At 50.1% G+C, this 20,866-nt stretch overlaps 1 protein-coding gene across 1 annotated transcript in view; it reads right to left on the reverse strand.

Annotated features, from left to right (window-relative positions):
* The window catches only part of ASIC2 (acid sensing ion channel subunit 2), a 203,976-nt gene extending 183,150 nt beyond the window's left edge, over window positions 1-20,826 (reverse strand). Inside the window, 2 exon segments of the mRNA XM_006099877.3 lie at window positions 20,112-20,672; window positions 20,674-20,826. Coding sequence (XP_006099939.3) covers window positions 20,112-20,672; window positions 20,674-20,826 — 714 coding nt within the window.
* Between the last annotated feature and the right edge of the window lie 40 nt (window positions 20,827-20,866).

Raw genomic sequence — 20,866 nt, forward strand, 5'->3', positions numbered from 1 at the left:
CCCACATCTACTCTCCCCAGCCCTCCCTTTGTCGGTGCATGATACCAGCATCAGCCCAGTCACTCAGACCACAGCCTGCGAGTTACTCTTGAGTCCTCCCTTTATGACATTCCACACCCAGTCCAACATCCAGTCTTGTTGGATCCACCTTTACCACAGCCCACACTGAGCCACTCTCACTACCTCCACCATCAAAGCCCTGGTCCAATCCACCAGCATCTCTCATCCCAAATATTGCATCGCATGCTGACTTGTTTCCTGCCTCCATTCTTACCTAATTTCTGAAGCCAGAATGATCTTCTTGAAGAGTGTATTAATTCACAGTGTTCTAGACCTTTGAAACCTCCCGCAGGTCTCTCACTGCCCTGAGAGTAATCTCCAAATTCAGCCCAGTTTATAAGGTTTGCCACAACTTAGCCTGTGCCTACTTCTCCAACATCAGCTCAATCCACTCGCTGCCTCCTCCTCTCTGCTCAAGACACACAGATCTTCTTTTCGTCTCTCATACAGCCAAGTTCATTCTCAACTCAAAGCCTCTGCATTGTGTCCCTTCTACCTGGGACTCTCTGCTCCCGGATCTTCCCCTGGTTACATCCTTCCATCATTTTGGCCTCAGTTGAAATGTCACCTCTTCTCACAGGCCTTCCTGAGTACACAAGCCAAAAGGGTCTTGCCAACACCTCTATCCATCACTCTATCTATCCTATTGTCACATTTTATTGTCTTCAGAGTCTTTATCACCATCTGGAATTATCATCTGCCCAGATGATTACCATCTATCTCCACCAGCCCACTCTACCATCTTCTAGACAATACGCCCCACGAGAGCAGGGACTGTGCCTGTTTTGTTTGTTTCCCGTGGTCCAATACTAACGGGTTCTGGCACACAGTAGGCACTCAATAATATTTGCTGAGCAAATGACTGAAACATCTAAGAGGTGAACTGAGTTCTGAAATCTGAAGTTGATTTTAGGTAGATGATTCTTGACTGAACACCTATTTTGTATACACAGAAAGGTACAAGGCTCTGAGGAAAATCCTCGTCTCATCACATAAACCTATAGGCTCTACCGTGCACATGGCAGTATCACTATCATCACCATCACCACCACCACCATGATCACCACTGCTAACACCACCACCATCATCATCACCAGTAACAATAATCTCCAACAGGTTTACAGTACTTTACATTGAATGAAACAATTTTTTATACATTATCTCTTTGAATTCTCAGAACATTTCAGTGAGGGAGATCAGCCCCTAATTTTTGTCCACATTTTACAGACAAGGAAACAGCCCCGTGAGCAAAGTTTCTTGCCTGGGATCACTCAGCTCCAAAGTTAAAGAGATGGGACTCGAATCCACCACTTGAGCTGCATGCCCAGCTCTGACTGAACTGCCTCCCTCTGTGCCACCCTCCTTGGCCACCTGGAGGCAGGTGAGGCAAGCCACGCCCAGCACTCACGCCTATTTTAACAACATCTAATTAAGAGCCTGTACATTATCATCCTGGCAATGCAGGAAAGGGGATAGCGTTTACATTATAATCCCTGGTGACATTTTATGAATACTAAAGGAAAAAAACCAAAAGCTTAGGGCCAGTTTAGGAGGACTTTTTGGCTGGTTAAGGAAAAAAATTACAAAATTAAAAGAGTGGAAAAAAATAAATTACTAGTGACTATTTTTACTGCATGAGCTTACAAGCTGGAGTGGGGAATTAAAAAGTTATATAGCTGAGGTTTCTAACCATGACTTATCACAGGCGAATCCTTCATATTTATAGCTTTTTCCTTTTTTCCACCTCAAGATAGTAAGCAATCCCCTGATATAGGGCTGCCTCTTTCTGCCAGGAACCCCGGGGGCCTTGTGTGCTCAGCAGAGCTGTCGTGGCTGAGAACACAGTCAGCAAGTGAGGACTTGGGAAGCTGTGCTTGTTTACTGTCCCTCTGCTTTGGGTAGGGGGGACCACTCCCCAGATCACTCAACAACCACAGGGGGGCAAAGAGGGCAGAGTAGTCCTCTGTGACAGGGCCCAGTGAGGAGAAGGAAGACTCTAAGTAGTAGAACAGTAACAGCCAATACTCTATGCCAGAACCTGTTCTCCCAAGGCATTTGGTCCTCACAACTGCAAATACCATGAATATACCCATTTTACAGATGGGAAGACTGAGGTCCAGAGAGATTAAACAACTCGCCCAAGGTCATGCAGAGTCAATTGATTCTCAGGGTCCCAGTCCTTAAAGAGTTTAAAAACCAGCAAGTGGAAAGGAAGGAATAAGAGGAGAATGGGAGAAATCATGGCAGTAGGAAGGGAGGGAGAAAGGAAACATTAATTGAGCATCTGCTTAGTGCCAGGCTCCACAGGATTTTTATCTGGTTATCTTTCTTCCTTCTTACAATTGTACTCTGGAAATGGGTAGCATTCATGTCCATTTTATAGATGAAACTGAGGCACAGAAAAATTAATCAAGTAGTCAATGTTGGTTTGGAAGCTGCATTGCTGGGGTTTGAACTGATGTCTGCCTGCTTCCACCCTTTTCCTGGCTGGATGGCCTTGGGTAAGTTACCTGACCATGTGGAGCCTCTGTCTCCTTATCTAAGAAATAGGAGCAGTCTTCTCCACTATCAGGCTGCCTGCTCAGGCACTGGATGGGAACACCCCCTGTAAACCAGATGGTGATGGGACACTAAGTCTGGCCCAACCCCTGCTCACAGGCAGGCAGAGCTGAGCTGCTGTCTCATCATCTAGGGAGAAGGAGACTGAGGCCCAGGGACCCCAAGGGGACTGACCCATGACCACAGAGTTGAGCTTCCTGCCTCCAGATGCAGTTCCCCAACGCTCACTGGCAGAGGGAACCTCACTGGGGAGAAGATGAGACAGGAGCAGGTCCAAATTATTGACAGCAATAATCTAGACATGGAATCAAGTCACCTTGAATCTCAAGGTCACTGACTTGACTTTTTTTGCTGACACAGGCTCCTAAAATGCCCATCCTAAGGAAGGCCGCATAGATCAGTTTAGTCCAGGGACGATCAACTCCGGCTAAAAACTACCCATGTCTGGGCTCTACCTCAAAGCCAGTGAAATCGGAATCTTTGGGGGTTTTGCTTGTGGTGTTAGTAATTGTTATGTTTTAAAAGTTCCCTCAGGTTATTCTAATGTGCAGCCAGAGTTGAGAAATAGTGACTTATGATTTCCTTTATTTTTCCAGATAGAGCCCAGAGGCCCAGAGAGGGACAGCTAAGGGCTCAGTGCTGCTCAGCAGTCAGTGGCAGACAACACATTCTAGTCTCCTGGCTCCTAGTTTGGGACTCTTTCTCCACTCCCTTCTCCCTGGTCATAGGGACCCTGATGCCTGAGAGATGGGCACCCCAGTCCCCCACTCTCCCAATTCCCTACCCCTCTCCAGCATCTCATGTTCCCAAAGAGAGCCCTGGGCACCTGGGAGCCTAAGCTGAATCACATCCTACAAGTCTGCACCTGGGCTGGTCCACATACGGCAAAATGAAGTGGAGAACCGAGGCAATTATCCAATGTATTAGCAAGCCTGTCCCTGCGGCACTCTTGTGAGCCAAAGTAATAAATACAAAATGGTAATTTCTCTCTGGAAGCCTGGCTCCGGCCTCCCACTCAATTCCCCTCCTACCCAGAAGTCATATACCACTGCCTGGTTGTCCTGCATGGAGTGGCTGTAACTTGAAAGTTATTTAAATATCTTGGGCAAAACTTGCTTTTCAAAACCTGAATCATCATACAATAACCTCAGCTCCCCTCGGTGGCTTACTTGTCTGGCCAGAGCAGATTCTTCTGCGGAAAGCAATGAAAATGCCCGACAGGTATTAATGAGCGGCTCCCCGTGGCTAACCTCTTTGTGCATGCTGCAGACCAGCCTCAGCCCTGAGAGGAGCTAAGCTGTAGTTAAGACTTGGCTTCTTCTTCTCTTTGTGACCTTGAGCAAGTCACTCCACTTGCCTGGGGTTGGCAGCCCTTCTACCTGCCCTGAGAGCTGTCATGCAAATCCAAATGGAGAATGAATGTGAAACTGGGTGGACTCCAGTGATCTCTCTCCATGGTCATACAACTAGCACATGGGAAAGCCAAGATTTGAACCCTTCCTCTTAACCACTGTGTGCTAGACTGTCTCAAGGCCTCGTTGGCTCTATGCAGCCCAGGAGAGGGAGGGCCTAATTGCATTAGCATGGAGGCATAGGGAAGGGGCGAAGATGACAAAGCCGAGGATGGAAGGATGAGACGAGTTTCCCAAGGACAGGTGGGGGCCGCAGGACATTGCAAGCGAAGGGAACAGCATGTGCAAAGGCTCGGGAGAGCATGCAGATGCAAGGAACCGAGGCAGCTCAACATGCAGAAGGCATGGTGTGTGGGGTGAGAGTCTGGAGCTTACCTGGCTGCTTGGCCTTATCTTGTCCTGGGGAACCACGTGCTGACTTTAAACAAGACAGATTCTCAGAGCACAGATAACAAATGGCTGGCTCAGGTTTTCAGCACCCACCTGAAGAGGCCGTTCAGGCATATGGACTGTTGCTGCCTATAGGATATACCGGGGTGAAGAGACTGAATTGATGACTTAGAACGGATTTACTTTGATATCCCTAGAGCCCATCACAATACTTGGTATATACAAGGCACTTGATACATGAATGAATTAGTAGATGAATGTGAGAGTCATAAATGAGCAAAGTAATGGATGACCGAAATAGCAAGGAGGGCATGAATGAGAGAATCAAATGAACAGCCCCAGGCATGGCTTGCGAGCAGCCTTAGCAATTCTAACTAATGGCCTTGCAGCAACAAACGCACAGGCTTCTGGCTGTATTACCTAGAAATGCCCTGCTATTGGCACAGCTCCCTCAAATTGAAGTCTTCGCCCGCTCAGGAGCGGCACGCTGCACGAAGACTGATCACTGTGATCAAGCTAGAAGCCATCCTTCCTGGACTGACACCGCTCTCGGATGTGTCCACTGACATGCACAAAATCAGGTAAGTGTGCGGAAATACCCAGTGTCGGCTCCTCATTTTGGAGGTAGGCGACTCCATTGCCATTTTCCCCATTCACACGGTCTCCCTAAATGCCTAGTCATTTCAGTATCATATAAAGACAAAGGAAAGAGTTATCCTTAACAGAGACTTCGCCAGGACTGTGCCCTCTGCATTTTAAGCAGCCGCTGCCTGAAAGCTAGCCTGGAAGAAGCGGCTTGGCGTCTCAGGGCAGGGGCGGGACGAGATGGTCCCTCCTGGAACTCTGTCCATGAGGGATGGTTGTTTTAACACAGAATCAAGCATCAGGGTTGCTATGCAACCAGGTCCTATCCAGGACCAGAGGCCCTTCCTTTTCTCAGACTCCATGCTGCCTTATCCTCCTGCCTTGTAGATCCTTGATACTTAAAATGTGGTTCGGGCAGCAGCGGCATTGGTGTTATTTGGGAGCTTCTCGGAAATGCAGAATCTCAGGCCCCGCCAACTGAACCAGAGCCTGCATTTTCGCAGTGCCCACCGGTGAGTCTCGTGCTTGGAAAGTTACTGATGTTGAAGAAACTCTGGAGGGAAACACCTCTGAACCAAGGATTCAACTCCTTGACCAGGTTTCACAAAGCCCTCCCGGGGCACCAAGGCAGACTTCCCAGAGGAGGTGACAGGAACAATGAGACTTGCAGAAGGGCACGGATTTTGTCTCCCGGTGGCGACTCACTGCCACGGGCGGGGGAAGAACTGAGCTGCCTCTGGCACTACTTGGGTGACGTAGGGCAAGTCAATTCTCCTTTCCAAGCCTTAGTTGTCCCATCTGTAAAATGGGAAGGATACCATTTGCTTCTTTGTCACATGGTTCTCATGAAGATGAAGAGACGTTGAAAAGTTTGCAAGTTCTCCCTGAAACACAAAAGCCAGGCCAAGGGGCCTGTTTTCAGTGTGAACAACCAGCCAGCCTGACCCAACGCTTCAGAAGATGAATAAGGAAAATCCACCTGTACGTTAAAGGGGTAAGGCCCCACCTTCGTGAATATTAAGCAGCAGTGGGACGGGGTGCAGAATAACCAGGACGAAGCACTCGGCCACACCGGTCTCACTGAGCTGCCCTTGCACAGGGATCTGCAACCGGCTTCCTGGGACGGCGGGGTTTTCCGCTCACTTGCAGTTATTTTCTAGAGGAGAGTTCAGCCTCAGGACCTCAGGCTCCATCACATTAGCATTCCGAAGGTCAGTATTTCCAGAACTGCCGGAATCATGTTCTCTCAAGTGTGTGGGTGAGAGAGGCAGCCACGTTCTGGAAGGAGCCAAATGCACTCGCAATACAAAGACCAGGAGAACTGAGCTACCGAAGCTGAATTTCCAGGGTCGGAAGGAAGGAGAATTTCCCTCCCTCCCTCCCTCGCTGCCGCTGCCACCACGCAACCCCAGGGCCGTTAGCTTGCTGTTCCCTGTCGGGAATGCTTTTCCCTGGATCCCCTCATGGCTTCCCTTTCTCACTTTCCAGTTATCTCAGCAAAGATATCACCTGCCCAGGGGATCAGTCCTTCCCTCCTCCCATCTTCAAGTAGCCTCCTGCCATTCTCCATCGCATGCCCTTAATCTTTTGCCTTCACTGATTAATACTGGAGCCACTCTTGTTCATGTGTTTGTTCATTTGTAGATTATCTATGTCACCGGCAACACAGAATGTTCTCCTAAAACCCTCGGTCACCTGGAGTTGCATGTTAAAAACAGATCGATGGTCCTCTCCCCCATAAACTCTGATTCAGTAGTTCTGGGTCCGGGCCAGGGATGTTTAAACACTGATTCCGATCGGCACGCAGATCATTCATCGAGCTCCAGCATGTGCGCTCCGTGAGGGAAGGGCCGGATGTACCCACTTCCCTCTACGCGCCACGCCTAGCAGAATGCCGGCACACGCAACTCATCACTGAATGAATTCATGCACCACTGAACGAGCCCACGTATATTTTGGTGGCACCAATCCCTTTTCCTGTTTTGGCAATTCAGTACGGTATTCAGATCGAGCCCTTGGTACTTATGAGGAATGGCAGTAGGTCCTGGGGTGCCAGAAGGTGGAGCCAGGCATGGCCCTGCCCTCAGGAAGGGGATGGTCCGATGAGGGTTGTAATAAAAGGGCCAGATCAGAGGGGCCTATGCAGAGTGAGCCTTGGGTGGCTGAAGGGATGAGACCTTTACTTGCCAGACGGTTTCCATGGAGAAGTGGCTGGAGACAGCCTCAGAAGAGACGGCATTTGTTCGGAGCGTACTTTCGTTTTGTTTCGTGTGTTTGTTTAGTGTAAGTTACACACACACACACACACACACACACACACACGGTTGAAAAATTCAAACCATAGAAAAAGGTGCAGAATAAGACGCTAGGCTCCTTCCCATCCACCCTGCCGCATCCTCTCAGGCCCCTCCTGGGGGGCAGCCTGTTATCACACCCCACGCACCCTTCCAGGCATAGTGTGTGCATATACAAGCACAGGGCTGTGTAGAGGAGAGGGGGCTTAATCCGGGGGAAGGGGATGAGCTGAGCAAGGACATGGACGTTGAAAAATTCCTTGAAAAAAGAGCTGCTCCTAAGAGACTTGGCTGGGTGACTCAGGACCATGAGCCCCTGACACCAGGAAAGTAGGGAGAGTAATAGGTAGTTTCCTACCTCACTGGCTGGTTGAGATCCTCGGGGCAGGGGTCAGGGGAGGGAAGGAGCCAGAGGTCAATAGCCAGAAAATTAAATATTCAAATGCAGTAGCATCAGATGCAGGTTCCTCAGATGCAGGTTCCTCATCGCACACTTCCCACATTAACCCTATAAGCCTTGGTTTCCACATCTGTTAAATGGGCACGACAGCGCTGCCGAGGGCTGAAGAAGACAAGTGTGAGGCACAGAGCAGAGCAGGTGGGCCTCGAGCAGGTGGGCCTCCATCCTGCGCCCACTGTCCCCACCCACCTCTTGACACCAACCAACCATTGTAGGCGAGAGGCCAGAAATGAGCTGGCCCCAGCTCCAACACTTATTAGAAATGTCACATTCAGCAAGTTTCGGCCTGTCTGCCCTCTGGGCCTCTGCTTTCTCGTGGAGGCTGGGGTGGGGCTATAGGGAGGGGAGCTGGGATGATGTTCCAGACTGCCTGTGGCTCCTGCCACACAGGGGCGCCCACTGTCCCTGCCTGTTCCCTTCTTTTCTCAGCATCACAGCTCTCCTGACTCCGCTCTGCAGCCACAGCCCAAAGGGCGTGGTTCTTGCCTTTCCAAAAGCAAGGTAAGAGGGGGTTGCAGCCCGAGCCACTCACCCAGGCCGGAATTTTAAAAACGAAACCACTTGGATGGAAAACATGCAGCCGTGTCTCCCTGGCTACTTAAAATATCTGATGCTCATCGAATATTCAACAACAACAGAAAAGACTCTCACTCCGCGTACTGTCAGAAATGTAATGTAATTATAGCCACGTTAACTATCCCCAGCTGTTCTGAGACTTCTGAATCCTAAATCAAGCCTGCCTGTGCGATCCCGGGGTTGCAGCTGGAGACCCACACCGAGGACCGCACAAACGCAGAGCTGGGGCAATGCAAGCAAGAACGCTGGGCCACAGTCTTCGAGCCTGTTTGTCACATCTGGGCTTCACCCCAACACCGGCATAAGGACCCCAAACCCCAGCTATTGGCGGGATGGCCAACGAGAGCCATGCTCCTCAACAGGGCTGTGCAGACTGGCCGGGCATACGCATCTATCCAAATAGCCTGTCGAATCCATGTGCAGGGAGCGTAAAGAGATAGTGTAAAATAAACGGTAATAAAGTGAATAAACACGCGTCTCACTCCGGAGCCTTTGAGGTGCTTCTATAAATCAAATTCTTGCCATAATTTGCTCTGTGAGGCTGTGCTGAGACGCCGAATCGGACCTCATCTGCTTTCCCGAGCAGCAGGCTTAGATTTATAGATGTGATTCACCGTGGATGCCCATGCCATTTCAAAGCAGGAAAATAATTTTCCTTGGGAGGGGTTCCAAGAGAAGATTAAACCCTTCACTTTCAGAGCAGCGACGACGGTCAGATCAGATCCGCCACTGGAACCAGAAGGGATGGCCAGCATGCATGTTTCAGAAAAGGGTGAGTTCACAGAGGAAGAAGCAGCCCCTGCAGCCATGTAAAAACATCTTCTGTGGGCTTGAGCTCAGAGTGCACCTCAAGCTTCCCAGTGGCTTTTAAAAAAATGTTTTAGTTTATTGATTTGAGAGAGAGAGAAACACTGATTTGTTGTTCTACTTATTTATGTATTCATTGGTTGATTGTTGTATGTGCCCTGACCAGGGATTGAACCCGAAACCTTGGTGTTATCAGGGCAATGCCCATGACTTTTGAGTGACCTTGAGTAACTCAATCTCCATCTCTGATTTTTATTTTGGTCGGGGTACTGGATGGAGGAAGAAACCCTAAAAGGCTCTGCCCTACCCATAGAGTGTGCTATGAAAACTACGTGATGGTTCCTGGTTAGACCTGTGACAATAGACAGAAGGCCACCATGAATGCACTACTCTTCCAGGGCCCACAAGTCTTCCTGGACAGAAGTGAGAGGTGTCTCCTATTAATAATGGTGAGGAGGATGGCAGTGATAGCTCACTTTCTGGCACCTAGACGTCTGTGCCTTTATAGTCCAGAGAGCAGGGATGCTTTCTCTATGTACACCCATCTTTTGTCAACCAGGACTACAGCACGGGTGGCCGTCAATAAATAATTTAAAAATGTATCTATTTATTTATTTACTTATTTTAGAGAGAGAAGGGAAGAGGAGATAGAGAGATAGAGATAAAGATAGAGATAGAGAGATTTGTTTTTCCACTTATTTATGCATTTATTGGTTGCTTCATGTATGTATGTGCCCTGACTGGGAATCAAACCTGAAACTTTGGCATATTGGGTTGACACTATAACCAGCTGAGATACCCGGCCAGGGCCTCAATAAATAACTTTAATGGGTTAATATATTATCTTTAAGTTTCACAAGAACCTTGTAAGAAAGGCATACTCTCTGATTTATAAATAAGGAAACAGTCTTAATGAAGGTAAGCAACTCCCCAATAGCCACCCAGTTCATATCTGGCGAACCTGGGATTTGAACTTGAGTCTCTGATTCCTGAAGCCACCTTCTTCCCATTCCTTCACCCACCTCCCTTTTAAGTTAGTGGGGTCTAAATTCCCAATCTTGCATGAATATAAGCATGACTAAAACACTCCCACGTTGACTATTTTTAAACCTAACTTAAGCATGTTTGTTATGGATTCTTCTATTTTCTTGGTTTTGGGACAGACCCTGATCCAAACCTACCCAGCCTGGCTATGTAGAATCAGGTGTGTAGAAGAGAGTGTTTTATATGTCAGATGAGGCTCATAGTAGTTTTCTGTTGATGCTATAACAAATTACCACAAACTTAGTAGCTTCAAGCAACACAAATGTACTAGCTTCAAGTTCTGGAGGTCAGAAGGCTAAATCAGGTGATCGGCAAGGCCGTGTTCCTTCTGGGGGCTCTTGGGGAGAATGTTTTCTTGCCTTTTCCAGCTTCTAGAAGCTGCCTGCTTTCCTTGACTTACGGCCCCTTCCTCCACTTCAAAGCCAGTAATGCAGTGTCTTCAAATCTCTCTGACCTCTGTTTCTGTGGTTACACCTCCTTCTCTGATATGATTCTCCTGCCTCCTTCTTATAAGGACCTTTGTGCTGAGGTGGGGCCCACTAGATGACCCAGGACAATCTCCCCAGCTCAAAGTCTTAAATTAATCACACTGCAAAGTCCCTTTTGCTATGTAAGGCAATGTATTCACAGGGTCTTGGGATGAGGACATGGCTACCGTTGAGGGGCCACTATTCAGTCTACCAGATGGCCTTAGCATTTTGGTTTGGTTGACACTCTGGCTAGGCCCATGGCCCCTCTGTAGACCCTGCTTTGATGTGGTATGAAGGCTGCCCCCAGAACGGTGATGTCTCTGTTATGCCCACCCTCCTGGCTTCACAGGGGAGCCCAGCACTCCTCCCCCATGTGCCATTCCTTGCTTCATTCTAGGATGCTCATTTCACCTGTACTTGTACAGAACCAGTGAATCGGACATGACTGAGTGAGGCTATGGATCCTTTCTCAGCATTCATGGAACTTTAAGGAGCCCATAGCCTTGCCTCCCCCAGGGTGTCCCATGGACCAGCAGCATCTGCCTCATGGGGGAGCTTTTAGAAATGCAAATCTCAGGCCAGTTCCAGAACTACTGAGTCAGGAACTCCCTGGTGGGCCCAGGAAACTAGGAATGCTAACATTTGAGAAGCATTCTTTCCAGGCCAAGTGGAGTGTGCCCGAACAGACCTGCTTAGGAAGGAGGGCAGGTCTCCGGGCAAAAGATCAAGAAGGAGCTCAACATTTGCCTCAGTGCCTCTTCTCAGCAGTCAGTTTTAGCACTGATTCTGTTCTGCAAGGAACTCAGAAGCCTGTTGCTTCTGCCCTAAGAGAACCTCCCAGGGCAGGTAAAATCCCTCCAGCCCATACTGAGCAGAAACAGAGGAGCTGCAGGGGAAGAAAAGGTATATGGGAGCCTTAAGAGGCCTGACTCCAAATTCCAGCTGTCTGCTGTTCCCATGCCATGTGACTCATGGATCCTGCCTCTCTGAAGGTAGGCAGACAATGGAGTTCAATAACCACCCTCCACTGTTGTCGGGACAGAATGAGGTGATGTACACTGTAATAATTAACACTCTACTGCACTGGGATTTCTCTGCATAATAACTGTGATGCAATGCAAAGAGCTCTGACTTTGCAACCCTAAGATCGGGGTTTCTGTCCATGACCTTGGGCGAGTCACTGCACCAGTCTGCCCATCAGCTTCCTCACGGGTACCAGGAACAAAAGAATACCGTCCTCTTGCTGTCGGGCTGAAATAAACTAATGAACGTGAAGTGCCTGACGGAGAGCAGGAGCTCAATAAATGTGTGTGAAATCAGAGAAAACAATTTACTGAGCAATTTAATAGTCTAAACAGTGGTGTCAGGGGAGATATTTGACATGCTCAGGAGAACAAACCTGCCCAGTATGTTAGCGGCCTCTATTTGTTTTATCAACAATTCATGTTCCAATTACGAGTGAGTCATCTATTTCTTAGCACAGGCCTGAGCTGGATCTCAATTTGGCAACATTTCCTTAGCCAGGACTTAAGTTACCAATGTCCTTGAAAGAAGGGAAATGGTCATTTAGCTCAGATGATGGCTGAATTAAAACTTCCACAGCTCTTGAGTAGACTCCCCTTTGTAGGTCTACTTCTGTCCAGCTGTTTGGCGGATGGAGCAGGAGGGACATGTCTATCATTGATCTTATCGTCTTAGGAACGGCCTTTCCTTCTTCAATTTGTAGGCCTTGGAATCCAAATGCCTTCCTATACCAAAGTGCAGTGCAAGAAACTGTGAGTTCAGATGCAAAATAATGTGAGGGACGCCCTCAAGGGAAGGGTTTGTTCACCAGAATCACTGAGTGTTAGCAGAATGGTGTCACAGAAAAGAACATTGGCTTTGGAGCTGGACTGGTCTTTGGTTGAATCGTCACTGCCCCTGAGCCTTGCTTTCCTCATCTGTAAAATGGGTTCCTTAACACCCATTCGATTCTGGTGAAATTGATGTGACTGTTTACTTAACAGGTGTCCTGTACAAATCCTAGGCGGGCCCTATGCCCAGTAGGATGGGCAGCTCCTGATAGATCCAGTCACCGGCTGAAGCACAATGACCTTTACAAGCCTATTTACCAGAAACAGAGAGAATTTATGGTTGTCTCCGTGGCCCAGTGCCTGGCCCACAGTGCCGCTCAATGAGCATCGGTTGATTGAATCTCCGATGATCCACGCAAATCACTCAGGAGAATCAAAGCAACCGAAGCACGAAGCAAATAGCCTCGTCATTCTTCCAGCCCTTCTCGACTGGGCAGACATCTGACGGATGCCTTCCTGGCCAGCCACCGTGGCCCCCAAATAGCCACTATTCGAATCAGCCTGGCGCTGGTCCATTTGGATAACTGCAGACCTGAGCAGAGTTTACATTTGATTCCCTAGACTAATTTCCCCGAAGTCACATAACGGGTGCAGGTCCTTTCACGTTCCTCGTACAAATGTCTATTTAATCACCATCCTGTCTCTAGCACTTCAATAACTTGTACATTCCCCCCCTCAGTCACGGTTTCAGGAGGGCAAAGGAAAGAAATGGATGGCTGAAGAGCTCGGGCCATCGGTAGTAGTGAAGCCCTATTTCCCCCTGACTGCTTACTTGGACAGAGAACTTCTGAGCTGAGTCCCATTGATCATTCAGCTCATGTCCTCATTTCACAGAGGAAGACCCTGAAGCCAAGTCACATGGCTGGTCCGGGCAGGACTGAGACTGGATTGGTCCTCCCAGCACACGTCCCGCCTCCCATCAATGCCCCTCCTTCCTCATCCAGCTGTGCAGCTGTGCATCCAGCTGCACACCCCTTTGCCATCATGAGGACCTGGGTTCAAACCCCAGCTTCGTCGCTGGTTGGCTCTGTGACTAAGGGCAGATTACAGACTCTCCTAATCCGTGATTCCCTCATCTGTAACATGTGGATAATCACACAAGCATTTAAGGCTACTGGGAGAGTTGACATGGCATGAAACATGCCCAGCCTGGGTCTGGCCCAACAGCTGCCCAGTGCTATTTGCTCCGGTCCTTCACTGGAAATGCTCACTGCAAGTAATGATAACAGAAATACTTCACTTTTATTGAGTCTTTGCTTGTTGCCAGGAAAGGCTGTAAGCACTTTACATGTATTAGCTCGTTTACTCGTCTTTCTCTAAAGGCAAAAGTATCTTTCTTGCCCCCTTAAAGACATCCATTCTCACAACTGCTGCAATTCTTGGGCTAGCACCGTTTCAACAGAATTTGCTGACTGGAAGCATAGTATGCTGCTGAAATGATGTCTTGTTTTCTGTCACTGGCTCGAACCAGCCAGCCTACTTGCTGTGACAAGGTATGATGAAACCAAGTGCCGTTCCCTTGTCTTTAACGTATGACTAGTCCAAAATCTGTACTCCAGGTTGACCCCTGCAAATGGGGGTAGAAAAAGGGAGAAAGGTATAGGGAGGAGTGGCCTCTGATGGAGTGAGGCATGGGGGTGGCAGTTGGGGGCCTGGGATATAGATGAGGTCTCTCCTTCCACAGCTCATAACAGCCAGTAGAAGGAAGTCAGAGCTTTGGCTACAAAGTTTAAAAGCTCCGTTTGGCTTCCAGGTGTCCATCCTAGCATTCATTATTATCCCTCAACTCCACCCACCTCAGCACACCCAGTACTCCCTCCCGCTGCCCTGAACTACCCTCAGGGCCTAGAAAGCTTGTGTTCACCCTCATTGTTCCAGGCCCCTGTATTTATTGGCACGTGCTGTCCCCTCTCCCTGAAGTCTCTTTCCCTCCTTCTCCACCTTGCAGCTAGTATTGATACTTCAAGACTCAGGTCCAGTGTCACCTCTTCAAGAAGCCACCAGAGTTCCCCATCTGATCTGGGGACCCCTCTGAGACTACAGAGCACCTGTGAACTCCTGGCAACTGTTCACACATATCGTTCCTCAATAATACTATGTGCTACACCAAGCCTTATTGGATTTTACATTCCCAGTGGCTAGTAGGAAGCTTAACATATAGTTGACACTCAATAGACCAGTGATGGCGAACCTATGACACGCGTGTCAGAGGTGACACGTGAACTCATTTTTTTGGTTGATTTTTCTTTGTTAAATGGCATTTAAATATATAAAATAAATATAAAAATATAAGTCTTTGTTTTACTATGGTTGCAAATATCAAAAAATTTCTATATGTGACACGGCACCAGAGTTAAGTTAGGGTTTTTCAAAATGCTGACACGCCGAGCTCAAAAGGTTCGCCATCACTGATTGATTGAATAAATCAGCGGTTCTCAACCTGTGGGTCTCGACCCCTTTGGCAGTCGAACGACCCTTTCACAGGGGTCGCCTAAGACTATCCTGCATATCAGATATTTACATTACGATTCATAACAGTAGCAACATTACAGTTATGAAGTAGCAACGAAAATAATTTTATGGTTGGGTCACAACATGAGGAACTGTATTTAAAGGGCTAGAAGGTTGAGAACCACTGGAAATGAACCAGGAAATGAGCATATGCCATTTAGGTCATGACAAGATACAATAATTATACTGATAGTAGTGATTAATAACTGCTACCACCAGATGCAAAGACTGTTTCTGTGTCGATCTCTTTCTTCAAATTATAATAGCTCTTAAATATCAAGCACCTACTGCTATCCAGGCATGGGCTGGTCACTGTATACATGTTATCTTCTTCCCAGCTCTCTGAGGCTTGGAGAGTTAAGTGTCTATCCAGGGCTAGTAAGGGGCAGAGCTGTAGCCCTGAACCAGGTCTGCCTGACACTTTCCTCTGAACATGCCTCGTCCCAGAGAGGGGCACTGCTCTTGTTCTCACAGTGGACACTGCTTGGCCTCTGTTGGCCCTTCCCCACCTCAGTCCCTTTTCCAAGGCCCCAGTGCCCAGATAGAATGGCCTCACAGCTCTGCATCCTGCCCAATTATGGGGAAGACTGCCCTCCTCTGCCCCCCAGAAAACCCGGGAGGGCCAGTGTGCAGAGCCCGAGGTCCAGGGCTGATACCAGGGAAACAACACGGGCATTCAGAGGTGGAGCTGCTTGTCTGAGTGCTGAGTGATTAACACTTGTGTGCCAAGCTGGAACGGCCATGGGTGAACCTGCAGTTCCCTGAACTCAGGCCCCTGTTCCCCATACTCAGCCCCACGTTGGGCACCATACGTGCCACGCCAGCACAACCAGGTTTGGTGAGCCTGAGAGGGGGCGGTGAAGGATTAAGAAGAGACAGACAAGAGAAGAAAGCTGGGTCTGGGTGGGATACTGCCCTCTCTGATGGAGAGACAGCGCCCCGGCCTTCAAGCTGAGTCTTTATTTTATAGCCAGATTCCACGAGGCAAAGTAAGGGTATGGTCAAGATGTTGACAACGTTCTCGAGGGTTTCGAATCTTCTCAATTACATGCACCTGATCAAGCTTTGTTTACTTGCTGCACCTCCCACAGCCCGTATCACTCAGCCACGTGGGCCCACAGGTTCGGACCATAAGGTCAAGCTTACAACCATAGTCTTTGGCTATAATTGTGCTGGGACTTGCACGTGGCTTTGCCACGAGAGGATCGTGCCCTCTCATTAGTCCCAGGCTTGAACCTCTCCAAACGCTGTAGCCACTCTCCACTTCCTCGCACAGCTGCAACACACAGGAGCTGCATGGAAACCCACCCTGAGCCGGCCTGGTCAATAAAACTCAGCAGATGCCTTTCCAAGATACTCTTCTCTTCCTGCTGAGTTTATTTCCAGACCACGAGTCTACTGAATGGAGTGAGATCTTGGGGAGAGCTGGCACATTCCCCCAAAGGTGTCCCCTGGGAGCCCATTCCTCACCTGTTGCACTAGTCCTCTTAGGGCTTGGAAAGCACAGGTGTTTGGGGCGTTGCTTGGCATCTTGCTCCCCCTTTATCCCAAAAAGGAATAAACGCCTCCAAATTGTTTGGGCATTTACTCATTAGTAATGCATCCACTGCTATTTCCTGGAGAAATTAAGCCACGAGCTTTGGAGCAGATGACCTAGGACAACAGGAAGTCCTGGGGGTACCTGGTGAAGATATTCATTCCCCAGACCTTTACCAAGCACTTAGAATCAGACTCCGTGCTAGCTGGGTCTGGAGGGGGAGACAGATACAGCCCAGCAGGTGTGATGACATACACACATGTGAGGACTGACACCTAAACAGGGCGCTGGAGGGTGAAAGGAGGAAGGCATCCATTGTTTGGTGATGAGGGCAGAAGGGAGGGGTGGTCAGGAAACATCCGCAGGGCTGGGTGTTGAAGTAAGTGTCCCCAGGTTAACAAAGCAGTAGAAGTGGGGGGCATAGAGTCTGGAGGAGCGGGTCCAGCTGCTGTAAGCCGTCTGCAGAGCTTGAGTATGTGTATGAGAGAGGGCACAGCAAGGGAAACGGCAGGGCCTAGGTGTAGGGCCCCAGGAATTGGGCCTCATCCTGAGGACAGGTGAACCACTGACAGGTTTAAAAAACAGATGACATGCTCAGAGTGGAGCTTTAGAAAGACCACTCTGTCAATAGTGCGGAGGATGGATGCAGATTGCAGAGTACCAAGCTGGAGGTCAAAGGTCAGATAGGAGGCCAGTGCCATTTAAAGGCAACATTTTTATGGGGGCCCAGCACAGTATACCCATCTATCTATCTATATCTACACACACACACACACACACACACACACACGCACGCACACCCCTAATATGGTGTATCTACTATTGCTACCTCCACTAGATGGAGCAGACACTAAAGAAGAGAGAGATCAAGTCACTTGTCCAAGGACACACAGCACGTGGCAGTCTCAGGATTTGAAACATCAGGGCAGCTTGAGCATTCATTCAGTTCTTACCCCTACACTATAGTGCCACTCCACCAAAGATGACAAAGGCTTGAGACAGGGTGGTGCAGTTAGACAAAAGTATTCCTCATGGGTCCACTCTGTATTTAGGGCTCCCCTGAAATAGCTGCTTCCAAAGAGAGAGGGGTACAGCCTTTTATTCTGAAGCCCTTGGAAAAAAGCCTACAGCATGACATGTTAAGGGGCAGAAGACTCCCAGGACAAGGCCATGATAGGAAGCCAGTAGGGGTCACTTGAGCCCCCAGGAACACATACCTTTGGGGAATGGAGGTAGTACTTTGCTTGGTTGGGTGTGTGCCTGCAGGCTCCTCAAATGCAGGAAAGCAGAACACAGGGAGGGAAGAGAAGGGCCTGCCCAGTGGGAAGAGCCCTGCTTTCTTCACCTCGTGGCCATACCTGCACCTGCGGGGGAGGCTGAGGCCAGGCAGCTCCTGCAGGAGCTGTGTGCTTTTTGCAGGGCTGAGTTAGGCCCGGGGAACAGGTGGCCAAGGACATGACCGCCTAGACCCGTGGTCGGCAAACTGCGGCTCGCGAGCCACATGCGTCTCTTTTTGGCCCCTTGAGTGTGGCTCTTCCTAAGCCTTAGGAGTACCCTAATTAAGTTAATAACAATGTACCTACCTATATAGTTTAAGTTTAAAAAATTTGGCTCTCAAAAGAAATTTCAATCGTTGTACTGTTGATATTTGGCTCTGTTGACTAATGAGTTTGCCGACCACTGGCCTAGACCCCTGGAGCAGCTCCAGTTTCAACGCTCCCAGCCACGCTCCTAGGAGGGATAGGATTTGGTGGGGATGGGGGAGGGCAGAGAGTCCCACTTAGGGGCCCGCTAATAGGAGACAAGCCCAGGGCCAGAGAGGAAGGTTACATGTGGCTTCTATAGCATGGGTTTGATGGTATGCAAAGCTGGACTTTGAACTTGCTGGCTCTGAGCTTTGGACAGTGTTTAAGAGCCTCATCTTTAAATGGGAATAAAACTCATTGCGAACGCAGGGTGGTGGTGAATGTCAGCGGTGAATACTGGCTGTTAGCACACGATCCTGCTCATCTTGTGAAACCACTACCAGAGGCATTGTATTTGGTAGGCCACGTTGTGTAACTCGGAGCTGGAGCTGCTATTTGAATGTAACATTGAACTTCAATATAACTCTAGGGGCTGCTAGTTAGAGGTCAAACAACAACAAACCAAAGAGCATCACTACGTAGCCTCATTCCTTCATCTCTGTGGAACTCAGAATTGTGTGTGAAGTTTGAAAGTCACTTAGAAGCAAATATTCATGGCATCTCCTGCTTCCTAAGGTAGAGTAGTCACCAGGTAGGTATTCTTTAAAGGCAAACTGAAAAAGCCCAGGAAACAATAATTCAGGGTTGCTCTACAAACAGGCTGAAAGCGAGGCAAGGAGGGCACGACTGAAGCCAAGGTTACCATTCTAGACAAGGACCAGTCTGATCAGCCAATCAGAGGCCTGGCCTGACTTGCCAACACCTGTTGGAATGGTGGTCTCTCTTTACCATCCCAGAAAAGGCCTTGTCAGAAACGCTACTGTCAGAAGTGATGCATTAGGGCTGGCAGCACTACAAATAAATACACACGCCAACATTCCCTGCATTTGTGGGAAAGCAGAAACCCACCTAAGAGGCATTTACACACAAATGGTGCACAGGCTCGCTCCATGCTGGGGCTTGGCACCCAAACTCCTCCCAGGCAAGCAGCACAAGGCAGATACCTTCTGTGCAACAGCTGCATTATCCAGACCCACAGCGTGGGGGAACCAGCACAGCAAACGGCTTGCAAACCCTGAGCAGAGCTCCTCCTGGCCCCAGCCGTTCCAGCCATACCTCTGTCCCCCTTGCTTTCTCCACTGCAGGGCTTTGGCTTCTCTAGAGCAGAAGATCCTTAGTCACACGGGCTGGGGGCAAGAGCCCGCCAGTGCCCGCCACTGCTCAACTCCTTTGAATGCTGAAGACACAAGCCATTTTTAAAAGTAGCGGAAGGGATTGCTGTCTCCCCCACCAAATTGGCTACAGCTTCCGTGTTAATATTCTGGGAGTTTTCTCCCTGATTGGAAGGGTCTCGGAACTCTGAAGCCATAGCTCTTAGATGGGTAAGCTAGGGCCTCGGCGCGCCCCTGCCCATTTTGGAAGAGCTTCCGGTTGGTTTTCCCAAAGACAACAAGCCCACACTTAAGACATGCTTCTCTTTCCTCTCATCCATGCCTTCGACCCAGTACAGTTGCCTGGAGTCCTGTGGATGGGGTATCGGGAGTTGGGGAGGTGGGGGGCGAGAGAGCCGGTGAGGCTCTGGAGAAGGAGGCCTGCTATTCCCAAAAAGGGCCATAAGGAGCAGAGTTGAGGACTTGGGGGTGGATAGTGGAAAGAGAGAAGCAGGTGCAGAAGAGTAGGCGACTTCTACAGCTGTGTTCAACTTCCCACCCCCTGGAGAAGGTACAGGGGACCCAAGAGTGGGTCACGGAATGGTGTCACCACAAGGGGCCTAGTATCCAGCCCCCAGCCCCGGCCCCCTGGAGTGGGGACCTTCTGACTCTTGGGGAAGCAGAGGGAGCGGTTCGCGCGGAGGGTTGGCAACTCACGGAGGAGAAGTTGTGCGGGCCGCAGAGCTCGCCCCGGTACTTGCAGGAGAGCAGCATGTCCTCCAGCTGGTGGCCAAGGCGGTCCATGAAGGCGGCGCTGATGCCCTCGAAGTGGCGCGGCGGCAGGAAGAGGCGGAAGTCGGCCAGCTTGCGGAACCACTGGCGGCGCGGCTCGTCGCCCCGCAGCAGCTCGCTCACCAGCGGGCGCGCCGTGCGGTTGGGCAGCAGCAGCCCCAGCCAGTGGCCGGCGTAGTAGAGGTCCCCCTTGGAGAGGCGCGGGAAGCGCAGCGGGTTGTTGTTGCACACGGTGACGGCGGGGAAGGGCAGCTGGCGGCTCCACTCGCGGTGCACCCGCGTGTGCGACGGGAAGCTGAGCCAGTAGAGAAGGCGGTTCGAGGACCAGGACAGCAGCAAGCCGAGGGACGTGCAGAAGGCCAGCACCCACAGCGCCCGCCGCTGGAAGGAGCCCCCCGCCGCCGCGCGCCCGGCGCACATGTGCCGCAGCCCGTGCAGTTTAGTGCGGCTCAGCGACGGCCGCCCCCTGCGGGCGACCCCTGGGCCCCTGCAGCGCCCGCTCGCGCGCGCCGCCCCTGCCGCTCCCGGGCTGCCCGGCCGCCGCCACCGCCGCCGGCGCCGGCTCCTCGCGGGCCATGCGGAAGCGTCCCGGGCCGGTGAGCGCGGCCGGGGGCAGCCCGGCTCCACCGCTCCGGCTCATTCATTCAGTCCTCGGCTGCGGCAGCGGCGGCCCCGACCGG

Source organism: Myotis lucifugus, unplaced genomic scaffold (assembly GCF_000147115.1).
Source record: "Myotis lucifugus unplaced genomic scaffold, Myoluc2.0 scaffold_287, whole genome shotgun sequence".
Taxonomy (NCBI): domain Eukaryota; kingdom Metazoa; phylum Chordata; class Mammalia; order Chiroptera; family Vespertilionidae; genus Myotis; species Myotis lucifugus.